Here is a 21,093-nt window from a genome sequence, read left to right on the forward strand (position 1 = left end):
TGCGAGATGGTACTCGAAAAACTGAGTTGAATCATTTGGTACACTGTTTAGATTTAAATATATCTATTGGCTGATTTGGCGATGAAGTGCAGGTATTTTTCTCCAAGTGTTATGAAATGTGATAGTGTGTTATCTCCAGTGACGAGAACCATGTAGCTATGACACGTTCCTACACAATTTCCTAATTTCACAGACGGACCACTTAGAAGTTAAATCATGGGTAAGAATTTTATTGTACTCACTGATGGATCATAGGCTTTCACAAAATTGACTGGAGTTTCAAATTTTTCTGGGGGTCGATTATCCCTTTAAAATGCCTACTTTTTCTTGACATACTTTTCTCCAATTAAAATACTGCAATGATGAAAAAGTATTCCATATAAAATTATAGATTAGTCGTGTTCATATCTAAGGCATAGTGGAAATAAAATAAAAATCTACTTTGATCACTTTATGTCAATTTAAATGTCTTAAATGTGATAATACTTTAGGCGTTATAGTAAACACTACTTTGATTGGATGGAAAATCAGACATGAGAATGTTTTGATAATTCATTCATAGATTTTTCTATTGTATTTCATTATAAATTACATTTAGTGGTGTAATCCATCCTGGAGAAGTGCCCGTCATTAGGTTTAAAGATTTGAGCTCATACCAATCCAATGTTTCACCAACTGATGTGCAATGGCCTGTCTTGGCGGCACGGTAAAGGCTGGTTTTGTTCCCTTGACAATGACATCTATAACCTGCATTACACAGACATAGCACTGAGTTAATACATTGTAACAATACAAGTTCACTGACATAGTTTACATGACTTCAATCACCTCTTATTACATTCAGGTGATGTTTTGTTTCCATCTAGCCCTATGTTATAACATGTAAATCACAGATTAGGAAAACTAGCATTTACCTGTTGCCGTGTAAACCAACGAGCCTCTTCAATTTCCTTTTCATCGACTTTGATGTCTGTTGACATGGCAACAGCCAGGCATCCAATCATTAGTGAGGAGGGCATTGGCCAGGGCTGACATGACACATACTGAACAGGACCCACTTTGACCCCACTCTCCTCCTCCGTCTCTCTCCTTACTGCATCCTCAATGGCCTCACCTGCATAGAGAGATGTCACTGACATCTATCTGCACACTCCAAAATCAGACTAAATATTAAGTGTTTTGTTTAGTGTGTTGAGATAAACTACCTGGTTCAATGAATCCAGCAAGACATGAAAACATCCCAGCAGGAAAAGTCTTCTTTCTGCCCAATAAGCATTGGTTGCCATCTGGGTGAATGACCAACATGATCACCACAGGATCTGCATGCATAACACGACACATTACATAAGTCAGATCATTTTGACCTGATATTGAGGTTAGAACATTATAATAATGATTAAGAGAAAAAAAACATGCAGTAGTTCAGTTTCAATTAACAAATTCAAAAACAGGAGGCTCTTTACCAACTCGTGGGTAACAAGTGTTGTGGATGCCTTGTCGGCTTCTGCAGTCTTTGTTGAAGCAGGTCCTCTTATAGCCTCCTTCCTCCACATTGGTGTTACTCCCACATGTTGGGCAGAAGCTGTATCGGTTGTGCCAAGCGAGGACAGAGCTGGCTTGAGCTATGATTCCTGAGGGGAAAAGGGATCATCATTTTTTTGGGGGGGGGGGGAGGGTTACTAAGTCCACATTTTGTATGCTGTTTCAATAATATTTTGATGAAGAACCTCCCAGAGAAATACTCACCAGCCTCAGCCTCACTAAGTTTCAGAAGACCTGGCATGGGTGGTTTGAGGAAGAAGCTATTTGGATTGGTGAGTTGGAGATGATCCATGGGATTGTCATCAGTATTGAGAGCAAACCAAGCAGTGGGTTCATTCCCTTCTGTTGGAGGAGAGGATGAGAAGCTTCTCTGCTTCTCTACTCCGAGGAAGATGACTGTTGTTCCAGATTTTGAAGTAGTTCTTTATTAACCGAGCTTGCATCAAGTCGACACAGTTTTATACCTGGATGGGCTGTTTTGCTCTCCTCGGAAGCAGACACAAGAGGATTCAAGTTAAAGAACAAGATGAACACTGTGTCTGGAGAAGACTGTTTTGCTTCTAGCCACTTGCTGTCAGACCTCTTTTCACTCATTCTGTTGAAAACTTCTCTGGTGAAGTAGTTTTCATGCTCTTCCATTCTGTCGCTGGGTAGAATCCGTTGACATTTGTTCTCAGTCTTTGCCAATAACCTGGCAATATGTCGGTGTCCCCAGAATTTGGCAATGTCATAGGCAGTTTGAGCAGATTTATTGACTAAAAACGTATCACACCTTGAGGGAAAGAGAAGTGTGATCAGTACACACTGATGTTATCTTCATGTTTACATAATTCATTCACTAGGAACCAAATGGAAGCAAATGGAAGCAAACAGGACAAAATGGGGAGGGACATACCTGAATTCGTATAATAGAAACTCTTGTTGTCATTACAAAACGTTTTCCATTGGGAAACATTTTTTTTTACCCCTTTTTCGTGGTATCCAATTGTTAGAGGCTACTATCTTGTCTCATGGCTACAACTCGGGGGAGACGAAGGTTGAAAGTAATGCGTCCTCCGATACACAACCCAACCAAGCCGCACTGCTTTTTTACACAGCGTGCATCCAACCCGGAAGCCAACCGCACCAATGTGTCGGAGGAAACACTTTGCACCTGGCAACCTTGCAATGCGCCCGGCCCACCATGGGGGTCACTGGTGCACGATGAGGCAGGGATATCCCTCCGGCCAGGCCCTCCCTAAGCTGGACGACGCTAGGCCAATTGTGCGTCGCCACACAGACCTCCCGGTCGCGGCCGGTTACGACAGAGCCTAGGCGCGAACCCAGGGTCTCTGGTGGCATAGCTGGCGCTGCATTACAGTGCCCTTAACCACTGCGCCACCCAGGAGGCCCCTTCCCTGCTGTTATTTTAACCATATGTTTAGACATTTAAAGGCACACTCTCTAAGATGTGAATACTCAAAGTGGGCCACCATAAAAACATAAACAAACAAATGCATCCCATGCCATTTTCAAATACAAAAATAACTTGATTTCTATGATATATCTGTGTTCAAGATTGACATTCCATGAGTGCATCATTACTTGTTTGAAATATGATTTTATCCTAATAGACCTACAATCTCCTGTGACAACAAAAACATACACAATGGAGTAATAGTTCTCACTTACTTACTTAGAAAGTAATATTTAGACAATGTAAAACAGCTGTAATAATCTCATGTATCCATGTAATTTTTGTTCAGTATGTTTTGATATTTACCCATTTGATAGTAGGTTGTCTACAATATCAGTGTGTCCATTCCTTGCAGCTAGCATCAACGCAGTCCAGCCATTCTCCCCACTTTCATTGACCAAAAAGCTGGAATGAGAGATCATCCCAGAGACTTTTGCCAGGTCTCCTCTGGAAGCATAATCCAGGAATCTCTCCAACAGCTCCTCTTTGGGACTCATCTGAATATTTGCCATTTGAGTGTGATGGTATACCTGTATGAATATGATAGAACATAGTTTATTTTATGTTTTGCTATGCTCTGTATGCACTGCCATGTGTTTAATATACTGTATGTGTTTTTATTGAGCTGCCTTCTTGGCCAGGTCTCGCTTGTAAAATAGGTATTCTGACCTCAATGGGACTTCCTGGATAAATAAAGGTTTAATTAAACAAATCTTTACTCATGTGTGTATGTGATATTCGGTTACTTGAGACTGAGATTGAATAAAAGAAGTGGGCCTACATCAATTTGCCTATGTCTAGCAATTTACTAACTGGGATTAATGCCGCGTTCACGTGCTGGTTGCAACTAGGAACCTCACAACTTTCTGACTTGCTAACTGGTTGTGCCGAGTTCAAAGTTGGAAATGTCCTAGTTCTGACTAACACGTGAAAGCGGTATAGAGAGCAATAGTAATGGCATCTTTTTGTAAGCACCAAAGGAGGCTAACTCCACTATGGATTGTTGGCCAAAGCCTATGGGGAAATGAATGGGGTTTCGGAGGGTTTTTGGATAAACGCCGAAAATAAGGTCTGTGGAAACACAGGCTTAGGAGAGTTTATATGTTTTGTTCTATGAGATAATCTTCATCAGCCAACAATAATAATAATAAATTACATTTGTAGAGCGCTTTTCTTTTGCAGACATCACTTTTTCAGTATTTTGAAGCATTTATGTAATCAAAAATAGCACATACTTCATGAAGACCATATTAACTGACTGATATTCAGGGTAATAATTTGGGTTTGGAAAGTTGAAGCTCATTTGCTGCATTTCTATACAATTAATTCAACTTTAAAATTCCATTATCACCTTGGCTGCTGTAAGTTCATTCACCTCAGATGATCTACAAACACATAGCCTATTAGCTATACTATTGTAATGTTATACCCTTAAGGGAAAGCTTGGCTGGAGTTGTCACAAAAAAAATGCACCACCCAAAAATGCACCACAAAAAAAAATGCACCACCCTCTCCAATAGGGCTGTTCGATATGGCAAATAAATTGTCACAATCTATATATTTTTTCATTCGATAACGATAATTATCAAATAATGTTTAAAAGGTGCATGTCTGCTTCAGACTCAAGAATGCCTAATGCCTGAGCATTAGAGCGTTGGGCCAGTAACCGAAAGGTTGCTAGATCGAATCCCCGAGCTGACAAGTTAAAAATCTGTCATTCCACCCCTGAACAAAGCAGCTAACCCACTGTTCCCCGATAGGCTGTCATTGTAAATAAGAAGTTGTTCTTAACCGACTTGCTGTCATGTCGTGTACGTAGGTGGCAGGGAAGTCAGGCGCAGGAGAATCAAACTTGGTATAAATGGAGTATTTTAATAACTTAAAACACAAACTCCAAAATCAAAGTCCATAATAAAATAAATGTGGGTACAAGAACCCGTCGCACACCAATCCATGAAACACGAAAATAACAATAAACAATCTCTGACAAGGCCATGAGGGGAAACAGAGGGTTAAATACACAACATATAATGAATGGGATTTGGAACCAGGTAAGAAGACAAGACAAAACCAATGGAAAATGAAACATAGATCAATGATGGCTAGAAGACCGGTGATGTCGACCGCCGAGCACCGCCCAAACAAGAAGAGGCATCGACTTCGGTAGAAGTCGTGACAATTGCCTAGTTAAATAAAGGTTACATTTTTTTTTTATTATGTGAGCTACACATAAAATTATACTTTAAGGAAAATTAATCAATCCATGTTTGCGGCCAGGGAGCACGTACCTGGGGTCAATTAAATTGATAAGCCTCTTGAAACATTCCTTTTTGACTATGCTAATTATAGGCATGTCATTAGCAATACGATGCATAATAGCATAAATGATGTCTTTGTTTTTTCAATGTTTGCTTGTATAGGGCATAAACGCTGTCAGTGTTGACTGCTTATTGGGCAAACATGCCTAGATTGGCTGGTGCTTGAGGGGCATTTATCAATACCGTGGAGCAAACTGAAACTTCCTGCACGTTCCGAAGAGTGATTTTGCTTCAGATGTTGAAAAAGGTTTGTCGTATTACCAGACTTCATTAGCCACCCATCTACGGCACAATTTGCACCGGACATTGGTCTGCTCTTTGTCGGACTTCAAAAAGCAAAACCACTTCCAAATTACTGAAACAGTTTAACCCTTTTTATCAATAATTTCTTTGTTGGAAGCTGCTCCTTCTCCATGGCTATAACTGCCACTGTTTTCGCCTACATCACACCTTTTTTGTGGTTAGTGGCTACTCCATCACTCGAGGTGCTAAGTGGTTTTTAGTGGGCGTATACCTCTCCACGTGTATATTGTCACTTCTACGCACATTCCTGCTGTGTCAGAGGTGAAATGGACTGCTGTACCTAATTATTCTATATCGACATTATCGAAAATTAATCTAAACGTTTTTATATCGTTATTGAGGGAAGAAATTCCCTCTAATTATTGATATTGATTTATCGCTTGAACATGACCCTCCCTTGTAATGTCAAAAAAATTGCAAACGCTCCCCCCTCAGAATTAACTAAAAAATAATGATTACCACCACAAATAACAATAACTGTAGCAACCCTGTGTTTATAAACAAGGATATTGACTTGACCATTTCAGCATGGTTTTGTGGCACAGTCGATTCCACACAGGGCTACAAACCAGATGATTGAGGGTACTCCGACCATCACCGACGACCTCACTCTCGCTGCCTGTCTCATTACACTTTGATCAGAGCCGGCTGCAGACAATTATCAGCTAGGGAGAAATTCAATTTTCAACATTTTGATGCTATATTTATAATTATATAAAATATATGCAACGATTTTCCGCCATCAGGTTTCTGTGCCATTGCACCACAACTACCATAAGCAACGCATAACTGCATACCGATTACCCGACTTTGAGCACTTCTTCATGGTTTGCGTTTTCAACACCACAATCAAATTGACATACCCTATCTCGACAAAAAATAAAATACATCACTCCCTACTCCGTATCAAAGGTTTGGCTTGACAATTTCCGAATGTCAAACTTTTTGGTGTAACAGATGTCACTTTCCATTCATCGAATGGCTGGTCCGCAGTTTGGATGCTAGAATTATATTAGAGTGGAGTGGATGAACATGTGCAGGTAGCCTACAGGAGACTTCTGAAGTAGCCTTATGCCACACATAAAAAGGTAAACAACAAATATTTAGGCTATATTGAAGCGTTAGGTTCTAGGTCAAGGAAGAGCTGCTCGGATCGGGAAGGAGGCAGAATGGTGTTCAGGTTTCATGAATAACTGGGCCTGCTGGGAGCATAGGCCTATGTGGCTGCACTATATAGGACGACTTGGGAGAATGATGATCGGCAACAAACAGCACATCAGTATCAGTAGCAAAAATACAGACTGTCCTGCACTGTGCCCTTCTAGACTTTCTAATCTGTCAAGAGTAGACCCACAACTGTCCAAATGGAATGAAACATTCAAATAACAGGGATTTTGTGCCATTATTCAAATTACAATTTCACTGCAGTTTACAGCCTAGACTAGAATTGTACTCACTTGAAAACAATAATGCAAATATTCATTGCATTGTGGTGTTGTAGGCTAGTGTAGGTATGATCATTTTAAAGTCCTTAAGGCCATACCTAGTTGGCTCAGGGATTCAAAACAGCAACCTTTTGGTTACTATCCAAACGATCATGGCTCATATAGCAAAGATTGTAACAGTATAATGGTTTTGGAATGACATTCACAGGGACCAGGGTTTGAGTCCCAGTCAGGACACCCCCCTAATCCACTATATTGGTGTCAGGTGTTTCTGTCAAGAATCTGTACTGCACATGTGATGGAAGAGTATGCAAAACAAATGTGTGCCTGATTGATACAAATCTTCATTATATTATTCTGCCAGGTAGGCCTACTTAGAAGTCAACATTTAATTGTGAAGGTTTTTGGGGAAAAAGTTAGAAAAATGTTCAGCATGCATCACAGAGCCGATTGTCTTTAGAAGTATTTACTTCAGGCTGACGACTACCATCAACTTAATTATGTACAAAATATATACAATTTGAAAGGAAGACGAAAGCTAAATATTTTCCTGTCACTGTTTGCGATTCACAAATGATAATTTTGATTAATCGCTATTTAACCGAACCCCCCAACTACTACAATGGCGAAGCACATCATTCAATTCATCACAAAAGTATCATATGAATTCAATGAATCACCATTTTTTTATTTTACAATTATATATCCATTACATAGTAAATTAAATTTGTATGGCCTAAACAAGATCAATAGGGGAGCTGTTTGAGCTGCTCAATGATGCACCTAGCCTCTCCGCTGCCTATCAGCTAACCCTCTATGTTCTTGTGGATTTATATTGAAAATTGGTGCAGATTCGAATCATTTTATGTGTGGTCTGATTGCTAATTAACCTATCACAGAAGGGTATGTGTTAGAAAGGGACAACAGAAGAGAACCACAAGATGCAGGACTCCTTGTTCCCCCAACATCTAAGAAAACAGATGAATACAGGGATTTTTTTCTACAGACCTCTTATGTGAGAGAATCAGATGTTTCAGTCTTGTAAGTAACGTTACGTACCTACGCCTTGGACAAATAATCCTTGTCTGAGCATGAATGGCCCATATGGCAGAAGTCTATATCCTGTTTCTGTCATGTAAGGCAGCTTGATGTACAAGTAAACTATACCCCCTGGACAGGGCGCTAGTTCACTAATGCCTTAATGCTGAGAGCCAAGCAGAGGCATCAGGTCCCAAGGTACTGGACTGATGAACTATCCTTGCTCTCTCTGCTTGGTCGGCTCCACACTCTCAACTGGGATTCCATACCACTGACTATTACGGGGGCTGAGTCCCTGGCTTGTTGCAAGCAGGGGTGGCGTTGGAAGGGGCCACATTGTCTCCCGGTCCCCCTGTTCCAGTCTCCGTTGTTTATGCTGCAATAGTTTATATTTTTCTAGGGGCCTTGATCAGCTTGCCTCAGCTGGTGTACTGTGTCTTATCTGATGTAACAAAGCATGTTCCCACTAACCCCCTTCTTTTGTCCTTTTCTACATCTAATAACTCCTGGATGTGCCTGGCCCAAGCCTACTTGGACGTGCTGCTGATCCTGGACTGGGGCTGAGGACCCTTGGGCGTGCCTACCCCTAGCCCCTCCCTGCACCCCCTAGCATGCTTGTACCTAAGCTAAATACTGTATATTCCATCTCACCCTCTTCTTCTCCTCTTCTGTCTTAAGCCTAGTCCAGGACAAATAAACAATTTTATATTGAATTTATATTGAGCATGATATTTTGTCAAGGACAATGTGTAATCTGAGTCTGGGAAACCAGACCATAACTGTAGGCAATGAAATTATTCCAGAATACTATCAAAATAAAGATTGTTTTCTATGATTATCTATAGTACATTAAAACATTTCCATTCTACAATATGGCATCTGACAAAGAAAACTTTCAATATCCTATTATATTTGTGGTGTGGTCTGTCCCTCACAGAATAGGATGCAGAGGAGAAAAGCACACAAATGTAAAAAATAAATAAAATAAAAAGTTACCTCAGTGGGAGTTAACACACACACACACACCCATCTAAATACAGCAAATAAACCACATCTAGGACTACAGACTAACCAATCAAACAAGGGTTAGGGTTGTTTTACCCATTAGCATACTACTTAAGCCTATCCAAACATATCCACAATTTCATAGGGGATAGGTCTAACATATCTATCTACAGACACAATGTTTTACTTTTCATGAGAAGAGAAAGGAGAAAACATTTAGGGGGAAGTTAGGAGAGGAGTGGTGAAGAGAAAACAGAGATGATGGGGTGGAGAGTGTTCGACTTTATTTTAAGAGAGAGAGGGTTCTTTGTAGTTTTTGGTGTTTTTAATAATGGGAAAAAAATCATAAAAATGAAATCTAGGCAACCAATGACTTTGTTCCCCCCTCTCTCTCATGTCATATTCCCATTGCTAACGTTAGTTATTGCTATAGATTCTGTAGTCTAGTGGACAGTTAGTATATGGAAAAAATGCCATTCTTCCCATTATGTACTAGTAGAGCTGGGACACCAGGTGGGTGCAATAATTATCAAATTGAATGGGAACCCAGCAGTACTCAGAACCTCTAGCCGCTGTAATCTATGTTCTACGAGGGCAAAATTACTATCTGATAACACAATTCATGTTTGTATAACATCATGTAATGTATTGCTCAGTAGAAAGTACATTTGTCGAATTGTAGCTAGATTTTCAATGGTTCCGTTAGCCACGTGTGATTCTGTAGAAATTAAGAACAGTCTGCTGTACAACTCGACGCTGTGTACAACGCAAACTCTCGTTGTAGGAATGGGACTTTGACCCCACAACAGTGACAGAGTAGCAAGTGGAGAATTTAGCTATGAAACAACGAAGTGCAGACTAACAGCTACAGTAAGTGTTTTTTTCCCACATTCTCATTGGTCCATCCGACGTCAATCAAATGTAATAATGCCCTTTCACATGATGTAACTTTGTTTATATTTGGTAGACCTTAGCCCCTTCAAAAGATATGTTGCAATCTTTTAAACACATGGATATTTCAAGATTCTTAAGATGTTGCCTGTCCGGCAACTATAACAATGCTGTATTGCTTTTGACAAATATTATTATTTTGGCTACAGGACTCCGGTTATGTCACAACTCCATGTTTAAGCTATAGGCGATACGAGAGGAAATATATATATATAAACAAATGCAACTTGTCACGCAAAACAATTATATAGCTTTCACCCGACATGTAACCTATATCGAGTGTCACTAGATAAAACCAACGGAATAAGGCACTTTCAACCACTAACCTTAGTACGTGCCTGCGGTCTGTAGTCCTCCCGAGACTGGCCCAAATGGTTGTATAATTCAGGAGCAAATGCAACAGCGACGCTGGCAAGACATGCTTATTACACTCAAACACTATCCAACTGGCCCAAAGTCTAAGCTTTAGTGCGCTTATTTTCCAATGCTTTTGATGCATATGTGTAACAGTATATTCAATGTTATGCTTAATTTATACAAATTCTTCAGATACGAAATACATTTCAGACTGACGTACCACACAAATCCTAGAATTGCAAGTGAGCATGATTTATTTTGTGGCCTAACCAGATTACAAATCACACATGACTGTTTGTGGTTGATGTTAATTTCATAATGTACAAAATAGGCTATAACAATGTTATTTAAGAATATAGAGGCTTTGCTTTTAAAGATTGTTTTACATTTTAAATAAAAAATGTAACGACTGTCATCAAAAAGACAAGACAACACACAGAAAACAACCATTGTTCAGATACAAAAAAATCTAATGGAACCTTAATTATTGACCAAACAAATATTTAACATTTTTAAGAAACACAATGTAAAATGAAAATATTTAAATCTCAGATAATACTAACAATCTAGCTATCGTCATCAAGCGGGCAATGAAAACCAACCGGTGTCAAATAATACATAACGACAAACAGCCACAACAATTTCTCATTGGCCTGTTATATCCCCCCATCCCTTACATATTAGTTGACTAAATGTAATTTAAAAGAAGCATTATATATAAATAAAAACAAGTCAAAACACTTCTGACTGCATACAAGTCGGCTAACTGGTGTGCGATTTTAGCATGGAATAATTTAGTTCACCACAGCATTGAGGCTCCAAGAGGATGTGACGTACTGCATTCTACATGTGTAACTAGCCTGGGTACTAGTCTGTTTAGGTTACACTACAGTCTTTGTACTCCGTGTCATATGGCAAATCTCAGTACAGGTGTGTTTAGCTGGAAAAGGAGAGGCAATGACTGGAATGATAGCTAAAAAGACAGGTACCCAGACTAGTGTATAACTACATAAATTAGCTAAATGTGTTTATTTAGACACTCCCCAGTATTGTTATGTGACATTACAATTAGGTCTACTGTACTTGTGAATTGTTATGACAGACTATTTATGGTACTGTAGCCTACTTCTACTAATACTTGATGTAAAGAGAATGCAATTAGTAGACAATTAGTTCCATAATATCCCCATGCACTTTGAGCACCCCCCCCCCCATTCTATAAATTCCTAATATAACAGTTTTGGTCAGTTAAATTGAGAGTGCGAGGAATTTTAAGAGTAAAAAGTAAGGACACTCTGGTGGTTGCCTCGTACTAAGAGAATAGGAGGCAGGTCTTTCGACAGAGTCTCCAACCAGCACATGTAGAGGGCACTGGACACCGTTCCCTTCCGGGCCAATGGCATGCTCCTGTTGGACAGGGAATGAGTCAGTCGGTCAGAAGGACGGACGAACAGACAGACAGTATTAAATATATCATTAAATAGATCAACAGTCCATTTCAATACCATCACTTTATATTTGTGTTCTAGACATAATGTAATATTATAACTACTTACATAACGATGAGTTTTGCTGAGTTTGAGTGTTCTTTCAGCAATTCATTCAATCTGATCTGTCGGTTAGTCTGTGGAAAAATAAATAGGAACAACTCAGCTTATATTAGTTATATATACAGTGGGGCAAAAAAGTATTTAGTCAGCCATCAATTGTGCAAGTTCTCCCACTTAAAAAGATGAGAGAGGCCTGTAATTTTCATCATAGGTACACTTCAACTATGCCAGACAAAATGAAAAAAAAAATCCAGAAAATCACATTGTAGGATTTTTAATGAATTTATTTGCAAATTATGGTGGAAAATAAGTATTTGGTCAATATCAAAAGTTTATCTCAATACTTTGTTATATACCCTTTGTTGGCAATGACAGAGGTAAAACGTTTTCTGTAATTCTTCACAAGGTTTTCACACACTGTTGCTGGTATTTTGGCCCATTCCTCCATGCAGATCTCCTCTAGAGCAGTGATGTTTTGGGGCTGTTGCTGGGCAACACGGACTTTCAACTCCCTCCAAAGATTTTCTATGGGGTTGAGATCTGGAGACTGGCTAGGCCACTCCAGGACCTTGAAATGCTTCTTACAAAGCCACTCCTTCGTTGCACGGGCGGTGTGTTTGGGATCATTGTCACCCAGCCACGTTTCATCTTCAATGCCCTTGCTGATGGAAGGAGGTTTTCACTCAAAATCTCACGATACATGGCCCCATTCATTCTTTCCTTTACACGGATCAGTCGTCCTGGTCCCTTTGCAGAAAAACAGCCCCAAAGCATGATGTTTCCACCCCCATGCTTCACAGTAGGTATGGTGTTCTTTGGATGCAACTCAGCATTATTTGTCCTCCAAACACGACGAGTTGAGTTTTTACCAAAATGTTCTATTTTGGTTTCATCTGACCATATGACATTTTCCCAATCTTCTTCTGGATCATCCAAATGCTCTCTAGCAAACTTCAGATGGGCCTGGACATGTACTGGCTTAAGCAGGGGGAACACGTCTGGCACTGCAGGATTTGAGTCCCTGGCGGAGTAGTGTGTTACTGATGGTAGGCTTTGTTACTTTGGTCCCAGCTCTCTGCAGGTCATTCACTAGGTCCCCCTGTGTGGTTCTGGGATTTTTGCTCACCGTTCTTGTGATCATTTTGACCCCACGGTGTGAGATCTTGCGTAGAGCCCCAGTTCGAGGGAGTTTGGAGTGTGACTCTTTGAGGTTGTGGACAGGTGTCTTTTATACTGATAACAAGTTCAAACAGGTGCCATTAATACAGGTAACGAGTGGAGGACAGAGGAGCCTCTTAAAAAAGAAGTTACAGGTCTGTGAGAGCCAGAAATCTTGCTTGTTTGTAGGTGACCAAATACTTATTTTCCACCATAATTTGCAAATAAATTCATTACAAATCCTACAATGTGATTTTCAGGATTTTTTCCCCTCATTTCGTCTGTCATAGTTGAAGTGTACCTATGATGAAAATTACAGGCCTCTCTCATCTTTTTAAGTGGGAGAACTTGCACAATTGGTGGCTGACTAAATACTTTTTTGCCCCACTGTATATGCGATTAAAACAACCTCTAACTTTCCCCAGTGTCATCCTCCCTCTATATCTGTTCAATAAAATTAGAAATTAACTTAAAAATCTGTTTTTAAAAAGATCCAGACCTTGGCCCTGTAGAGCTCCAGCTCGTTGTCTGAGATCCTCCAAGGCTCCTCAGCCTTCAACCTTTCTGCAGCCTCCTGCTCCATGTCGTCCTCCTTTAGCTTATACGGCTCGATCATTTCCTCAAAGCTAAGCACACTACAAGAGACAGGTAAACGGTACACACAATGAACGTCATTATTATTGCATTATAATTATGATTACATTGTCATTATAGTCCTAGGCTAATGGTTTCTTTGTACTTCACATATTGCACAGTTTCTTTGACGGAGGCTTCTCAGTGACCTATAAATGACTTCATGTTGAACATGATCTTGTGGCCTGGCTGGTTTAGTGGTAATGCCGCATCCTCCAGCCACATATCTACAGTGTTGGCATAGGTTTGAATCTGGTATACTGCCCTATGGTACAACCTCACCCTATCTTACCCTACTGTTACCCTCTTTCTCTATCTGATCAATCAAATCTGAAAATATATATTTTTTAAAAATATTTATACAGTATGTAAATAGAGTATGATCTTGACACAGCAGGCATCTTACTTGTGTTTCTTTGGCTTGGTGTTGATGTCCCCGAGCACATAGATCGCAGAGAAATCTATCCTGAACTTGCTGAGCAGAGCAGCCATTCTATTAAAAAACAGGAGAAAGTATCTCAATTTTTCAGACTCAGTTGATAGGTCATGGCGCTTGCGATACCAGGATCGGAGGTTCGATTTCGGCTGGGGCCACCCATACAAAAAATGAATGCATGCAAAGTCGCTTTGAATAAAAGCAGCTGCTAAATATTTGATTATATTATAGATTCCTCAACCTCACATCATGACTGAAGGAACGATAACTCACGCCCTGCGATCATGGTCAATCCTGTTGATCTTCCCACCAATAAAAAGACGGATTTTGCAGTCCTTCCACTTCTTTTTTTCCGTGAGCAAGTACGGAATCAACAGAGCCAAGCCTGTAACATTTGGAACAGATAAATAAGGGATGATGGTAATAAATGACGACTCTTTGGGGTCCAATCTGATTGTTGACACTTGGGTCATATTCATTGGGGCTCACTGTAGCAAAGTGTTTTGTAACAGAAAATTAGCTTTTCCTGTTGGATATAATGCCTATTCATTTGGTGCATACGAATATAATCACAGCATTGACTTGCCATACTGTACCTCCGTCATCAAACAGCCACCACACATCCACTGTGCCTTTGCACTGCTTCTTCTTGAACTGCTGGCTGGCCTCCAGAAGCCTTTGGTCTGTGAGGCTCAGTGGCTTAGCACTTCTCTTCGTCTCTGTGGAGCAACCACATCAAAGGCAGTCACACAGTTATTATCAAAGACGGTAATTGACTGTGGACAGTTAGAATTTCCCATAGGAAAACATGTCTCACTAGCTGGGCATGCACAGTTGAATACTAGGCAGTGCATCCGTGATTTCACAGTTTTTTTTGTGATATTTGTGGGCAAAAATGCTCAATTTTGCTGTGGCAATTCTGGCATTTTGTATGGCAACAAGGCACATGCACAGAGGGCTCTATCTTGTGCAGAGCACAAGCCCATTTGCCCTTCCAGTTTTTTTAATACATTTTTTGTCGTTCTTGCTTTGCACCCACTGCCTCCATGTCATTGGTACATTCTCATATATGCTTCAGAACTAAAATGTTGCACGTCTTGATTCAGCATTGGCACACAAAGGCGGGCACGCTGTGCATATTCAGATTAGTGTCAAATTTGCAAGCACTTGCATAATATACAGGGAATTGTTGATTTAGAAAATCAACAGGGACTGACCAAGACACAATGTAGCTTTTCAAATGAGCATAAACAGTAGACATTAATTACTTTGGTGCGAGTTAGGCCTGTTTATGGTTGTTTGGAGCTGGTTTCCTGAACCCAGGATAAGTCAACTGGACTAAAAGTGGACTTCAAGACATGAATAATCTGGGTATTTCTGTTTTACAACATTACCTGTGAAGCACTGTGCCTATATACTCATTCTAGTCTAAAGATTACCTCTGAGAATGAGAGGGCTGTTTTGAGCACTGGTGATCAGGGATGGAGGAAAGGAGTTACTGTCCTCGGAGTCTTTACCAAGCATGTTGACAGACACCACTACATCCTTCATACCCGCGTCCTTCTTCTCATGGGATGACAGGAGCTCATCTGGAGAAGGGGCAATCAGACAAATCTCAGAGCACTTTATCTAGTCCTTAGGCTTGCGTCTGAAATTGAACTCTATTCCCTATATAGTGCACTTACATAGACCTCTGGTCAAAAGAAGTAATAATAACAGAAGGAAATCTCAGCGCTTTATAAGTGCACTACAGGGAATAGGGTGCCATTTCGGATGCACCCTTACTACTGTGAAAAAATCCATAGAATAGCTAGAAAGGGGGTGTGCTCAATCCATCTGAAGCTATCCACTGAAGCTAAGCTTCCATCTGAAGCTATGTCTGTACTACTAAGGAATGTTAAACTTGATTGTGAGGAATGAGTGTGTTGAATGAGTGCTCCTGAGAAAATGAAGAACACAGCATGACACAATACTGTACCTGGGTCTTGAATATGGGAGATATCAAGACCCTCTTGTAGTCTGATGATGACAACACCATGCTGCAAGTCAAAGGCATCACTGAAACACAACCGTACAGCTTGTTACTAACACTGAAGAGGGAATATAGTATAAGAATAGATGGCCAAAGTGATTTCAATCATGATTTCCTCAGGAAAGCATGTGATGTAGGGTGAAATTGCCTCTATATGCTGATCTTGGGTTTAGCATTTTCCCGTCTAATGGTTAAGGTCAGGATTGGGAAGGGGAAGCTGATCCTAGATCTGTACCTAGGGGAAACTTCACCCTAGAGCAAACCATGTAGTCAGTCAAACTAGATACACTTACTGGATGATGTTGATATACATTTCCACATCTTTCATCTCGCCATCACTCCAGTTGTTCTTAAAGCCCATCACAAGTGTGTTGGGCTTCAAACGCCCCAAACCTGTGGCCTTGAAGATGAAAAATGTTTACATCAACATATTAATATTGGAAGGCCATTACCTGACTCTTTCAATAAAAATCCCTTGAACAACATGCACAAAGTGTAGTCATAACTACCTCTTTATGCGGAAGATAGCCTAGTGGTTAGAGCATTGGACCAGTAACTGAAAGGTTGCAAGATCAAATCCCTGAGCTGACAAGGTAAAAATCTGTCGTTCTGCCCCTGAACAAGGCAGATTAACCCACTTAACTGGTTAAATAAATAAAAAAAGGTTAGATGGTGTTTGGCACATTGAAAAAGATCATGATAGACAAGAGCCTGGGAACCAGTTCATTTGTGCCATCATGCCACTCCTTTCCACTCCTGGTCATGAAAAAGACTTAACATGATAGCATAAACATATCTGGGACCAGGCTAGGCAGACACCATACTGAGGATATACCACATATTATAGCAGTGCACTGCAGAACAATCACCTGTAAAAGGTACTGAGCTCCATGTCTCAGGTCTTCAGCAAACACAGGGGTGTAGAAGGCCTTGATGCGATTCTTCAGCAGCCAGCGCTGGTAGCGGGCATGATCAAGAGACATCTCCTTGAAGTTTGGCCGACGGGACACCTTAGGATAATGAAACAATCAAAGCTGTTACTCCTAAAAATACAAGTAAGCTGTAAACTATATGTAAGATGTATACTGTGTATGTACAGAGATGCTTTGTAGTTGATAAGGCTTAGCGGCTAGGCTTGTAATGATACGTACCGTGCGGACGTGGCCACACACCATAAGGCCTACGTTCTTAGTGAATGCGTTTACCAGATGGAGTAAAGCAGGCCGGGCATTGGGGTATCCAGTCATCACCAGACACTGGGGTCTATCCCATATGAAAAAAAATAATAATAATCGATTTACGTTTTTCAGGATACATGTGACATTTTTAAATTGGCCAAATAATGTATTCTTTAAAAAATGTATTTATTCGATTTTAATACATTCCAACAAATATTAAGTATTGTACTTACAGTAAAATCTATATATACGTATGTGTGTAAAATTGAAATCACAATATCTGTTAAATGGATCAGAAAATGCTTTTAAAAATACATTCTGAAATGCATTAATGTATTTTAGATTTAGTTTTTTACATATATATTAGGTAAATATATTAAAACATTTTTTGGAAATGTTTTGTGAAATATATTCCAACAGGCACTTAAAAATTATTTGTACATTTTTTTTAAATTAAAATGTATGGCAAATATACTAAATGTGCCAAATCATATTGTAACAAAATGCAATGAAACATTAGTAGGCGCAGTGTACAAACTTAACCTTTAAATTACAGAACGCAACATGACACATTAAAACCACCTAAAGTCTAAGCCCTGTCTACTAAGCTATATGGAACTGTTTTAAGAAGGTCATACCAAGGATAATTTAGCTCTTTGATTTGGAATTTTAAGACTGATTGAAGAATAAAAAAAATATTTAAAAAAATTGTTTGATGAAAAACAATTGTGGGCCTTACTGCTATTAGTCCATACAAAAGCACTGAATAACAAATTCACTACAACAGTCCCCGCAAAAAAACGAAAGGAAATTTGTTCTGAAGTGAGACAGGGATGTTTCTAGAACTGTTCATTAGCCCACCTAAATAAATCAATATATCAGTCAATATATTTTCTCTGTGATTTTATTTTTCCGACAACCGTTCCATCACATCTTAAACTTCCTATCAGGGGGGCACTAGGACCTGGGGGAGGCTGCTGCTGCAGAGGCTGCTGCACACGCTTGTGATAGTTAGACCTACCTGTAGCTAACATTTTGGAAAAGGCTCTGACACAACGAATTCATGCAGACAGGCTACGATATGAATGTGTGGTAAGTTAGAACAGAGAGAGAAGAGAGAGAGAGAGAGAGAGAGAGAGAGAGAGAGAGAGTATTCACTACTATAGACTTTGGTCATAATCAAAGCTTTGTTAACCAATACGTTTTATTTTATTTTTTTATTTCACCTTTATTTTACCAGGTGGGCCTGTTGAGAACAAGTTTTCATTTACAATTGCGACATGGCCAAGATAAAGCAAAGCAGTGCGACAAAAACAACAACACAAATTTACACATAGGATAAACAAACGTACAGTCAATAACACAATAGAAAAATCTATATACAGTAAGATTAGGGAGGTAAGGCAATAAATAGGCCATAGTGGAAATAATTACAATTTAGCATTAACACTGGAGTGATAGCTGTGCAGATGATGATGTGCAAGTAGAGATACTGGGGTGCAAAAGAGCAAAAAAATAATAACAATATGGGGATGAGGTAGTTGGGTGGGCTATATACAGATGGGCTGTATGCAGGTACAGTGATCGGTAATCTGCTCTGACAGCTGATGCTTAAAGTTAATGAGGGAGATATGATATGTCTCCAGCTTGAGTGATTTTTGCAATTCGTTCCAGTCATTGGCAGCAGAGAACTGAAAGGAAAGGTGGCCAAATGAGGTGTTGACTTTGGGGATGACCAGTGAAATATACCTGCTGGAGCGTGTGCTACGGGTGGGTGTTGCTATGGTGACCAGTGAGCTGAGATAAGGCGGGGCTTTACCTAGCAAAGACTTATAGATGACCTGGAGCCAGTGGGTTTGGTGACGAATATGTAGCAAAGGCCAGCCAACGAGAGCATAGAGGTCGCAGTGGTGGGTAGTATATGGGGCTTTGGTGAAACGAATGGCACTGTGATAGACTACATCTAATTTCCTGAGTAGAGTGTTGGAGGCAATTCTATAAATGACATTGCCGAAGTCAAGGATCGGTAGGATACTCAGTTTTACGAGGGTATGTTTGGCAGCATGAGTGAAGGAGGCTTTGTTGCGAAATAGGAAGCCGATTCTAGATTTAATTTGGGATTGGAGATGCTTAATGTGAGTCTGGAAGGAGCGTTTACAGTCTATCCAGACACCGAGGTATTTGTAGTTGTCCACATATTCTAAGTCAGAACCGTGCAGAGTAGTGATGCTAGTCGGGCGGGTGGGTGCGGGCAGCGATCGGTTGAAGAGCATGCATTTGGTTTTACTTGCATTTAAGAGCAGTTGTAGGCCACAGAAGGAGTGTTGTATGCCATTGAAGCTCGTCTGGAGGGTTGTTAACACAGTGTCCAAAGAAGGGCCAGAAGTACACAGAATGGTGTCGTCTGCGTGGAGGTTGATCAGAGAATCACCAGCAGCAAGAGCGACATCATTGATATATACAGAGAAAAGATTCGGCACGAGAATTGAACCCTGTGTCACCCCCATAGAGACTGCCAGAGGTCAGGACAACAGGCACTCTGATTTCACACACTGAACTCTATCTCAGAAATAGTTGGTGAACCAGGCAAGGCAGTCATTTGAGAAACCAAGATTATTTAGTCTGCCGATAAGAATGTGGTGATTGACAGAGTTGAAAGCCTTGGCGAGGTCGATGCAGACGGCTGCAAGGTACTGTCTTTTATCGATGGTGGTTATGATATCGTTTAGGACCTTGAGTGTGGCTGAGGTGCACCCATGACCAGCTCGGAAACCAGTTTGCATAGCGGAGAAGGTATGGTGAGATTCAAAGTGGTCGGTAATCGGTTTGTTAACTTGGCTTTCGAAGACTTTAGAAAGACAGGGCAGGATGGATATAGGTCTGTAACAGTTTGAGTCTCGAGTGTCTCCCCCTTTGAAGATGGGCAGCTTTCCAATCGTTAGGGATCTCAGACGATACGAAAGAGAGATTGAACAGGCTAGTAATAGGGGTTGCAATAACTGTGGCAGATAATTTTAGAAAGAGAGGGTCCATATTGTCTAGCCCAACTGATTTTGCAGCTCTTTCAGAACATCAGCTATCTGGATTTGGGTAAAGGAGAAGTGGGGGGAGAGGGGGACTTGGGCAAGTTGCTGCGGGGGGTGCAGAGCTCTTGACCAGGGTAGGGGTAGCCAGGTGGAAAGCATGGCCAGCCGTAGATAAATGTTTATTGAAATTCTCGATTATCGTAGATTTATCAGCGGTGACAGTGTTTTATCAGCGGTGACAGTGTTTCCTAGCCTCAGTGCTGTGGGCAGCTGGGAGGAGGTGCTCTTATTCTCCATGGAGAATAAGAGCACCTCCTCCCAGCTGCCCACAGCACTGAGGCTAGGAAACACTGTCACCGCTGATAAATCTACGATAATCGAGAATTTCAATAAACATTTAAACATTTACAGTGTTCCAAAACTTTTGGGGATTAGTGCTACAGGATGCAAATTTCTGTTTGAAAAAGCTAGCCTTTGTTTTCCTGGCTGTGTATATTGGTTCCTGACTTCCCTGAAAAGTTGCATATCGCGGGGGCTAATTGATGCTGATGCAGTACGCCACAGGATGTTTTTTGAATGTGACATGCTTATTTAAGATGTAACTGTAAGTTACAGTGTAATAGACGTTGCGAGATAGCTAACGTTAATGTTTACGGTGTCTTTAA

The 21,093-nt window shown here is 40.4% G+C and overlaps 2 protein-coding genes across 2 annotated transcripts in view; both read right to left on the minus strand.

The window, feature by feature from the left end:
• Positions 1-214: 214 nt before the first annotated feature.
• On the minus strand, positions 215-10,482 carry nudt12 (nudix (nucleoside diphosphate linked moiety X)-type motif 12). The gene is given in 8 exon segments (XM_029638648.2): positions 215-747; positions 915-1,114; positions 1,206-1,319; positions 1,464-1,631; positions 1,747-1,950; positions 1,953-2,314; positions 3,305-3,528; positions 10,385-10,482. Coding segments are annotated over 7 exon segments (1,365 nt in total). The 5' UTR covers positions 3,511-3,528; positions 10,385-10,482; the 3' UTR covers positions 215-636.
• A 164-nt stretch (positions 10,483-10,646) lies between these two features.
• LOC115112013 (solute carrier family 12 member 2-like) overlaps positions 10,647-21,093 on the minus strand; it is a 42,671-nt gene continuing 32,224 nt past the window's right edge. The window contains exons 16-26 of the mRNA XM_029638646.2: positions 17,376-17,487; positions 17,094-17,234; positions 16,518-16,624; positions 16,171-16,250; positions 15,632-15,781; positions 14,789-14,911; positions 14,466-14,577; positions 14,163-14,249; positions 13,623-13,758; positions 11,972-12,039; positions 10,647-11,822 (exon numbers count right to left, since the gene is read on the minus strand). Coding sequence (XP_029494506.1) covers positions 11,687-11,822; positions 11,972-12,039; positions 13,623-13,758; positions 14,163-14,249; positions 14,466-14,577; positions 14,789-14,911; positions 15,632-15,781; positions 16,171-16,250; positions 16,518-16,624; positions 17,094-17,234; positions 17,376-17,487 — 1,252 coding nt within the window. The 3' untranslated portion in view covers positions 10,647-11,686. The remainder of the gene's footprint in view (positions 11,823-11,971; positions 12,040-13,622; positions 13,759-14,162; positions 14,250-14,465; positions 14,578-14,788; positions 14,912-15,631; positions 15,782-16,170; positions 16,251-16,517; positions 16,625-17,093; positions 17,235-17,375; positions 17,488-21,093) is intronic.

The sequence above is a fragment of the Oncorhynchus nerka genome, linkage group LG27 (assembly GCF_034236695.1).
Source record: "Oncorhynchus nerka isolate Pitt River linkage group LG27, Oner_Uvic_2.0, whole genome shotgun sequence".
Lineage (NCBI taxonomy): Eukaryota > Metazoa > Chordata > Actinopteri > Salmoniformes > Salmonidae > Oncorhynchus > Oncorhynchus nerka.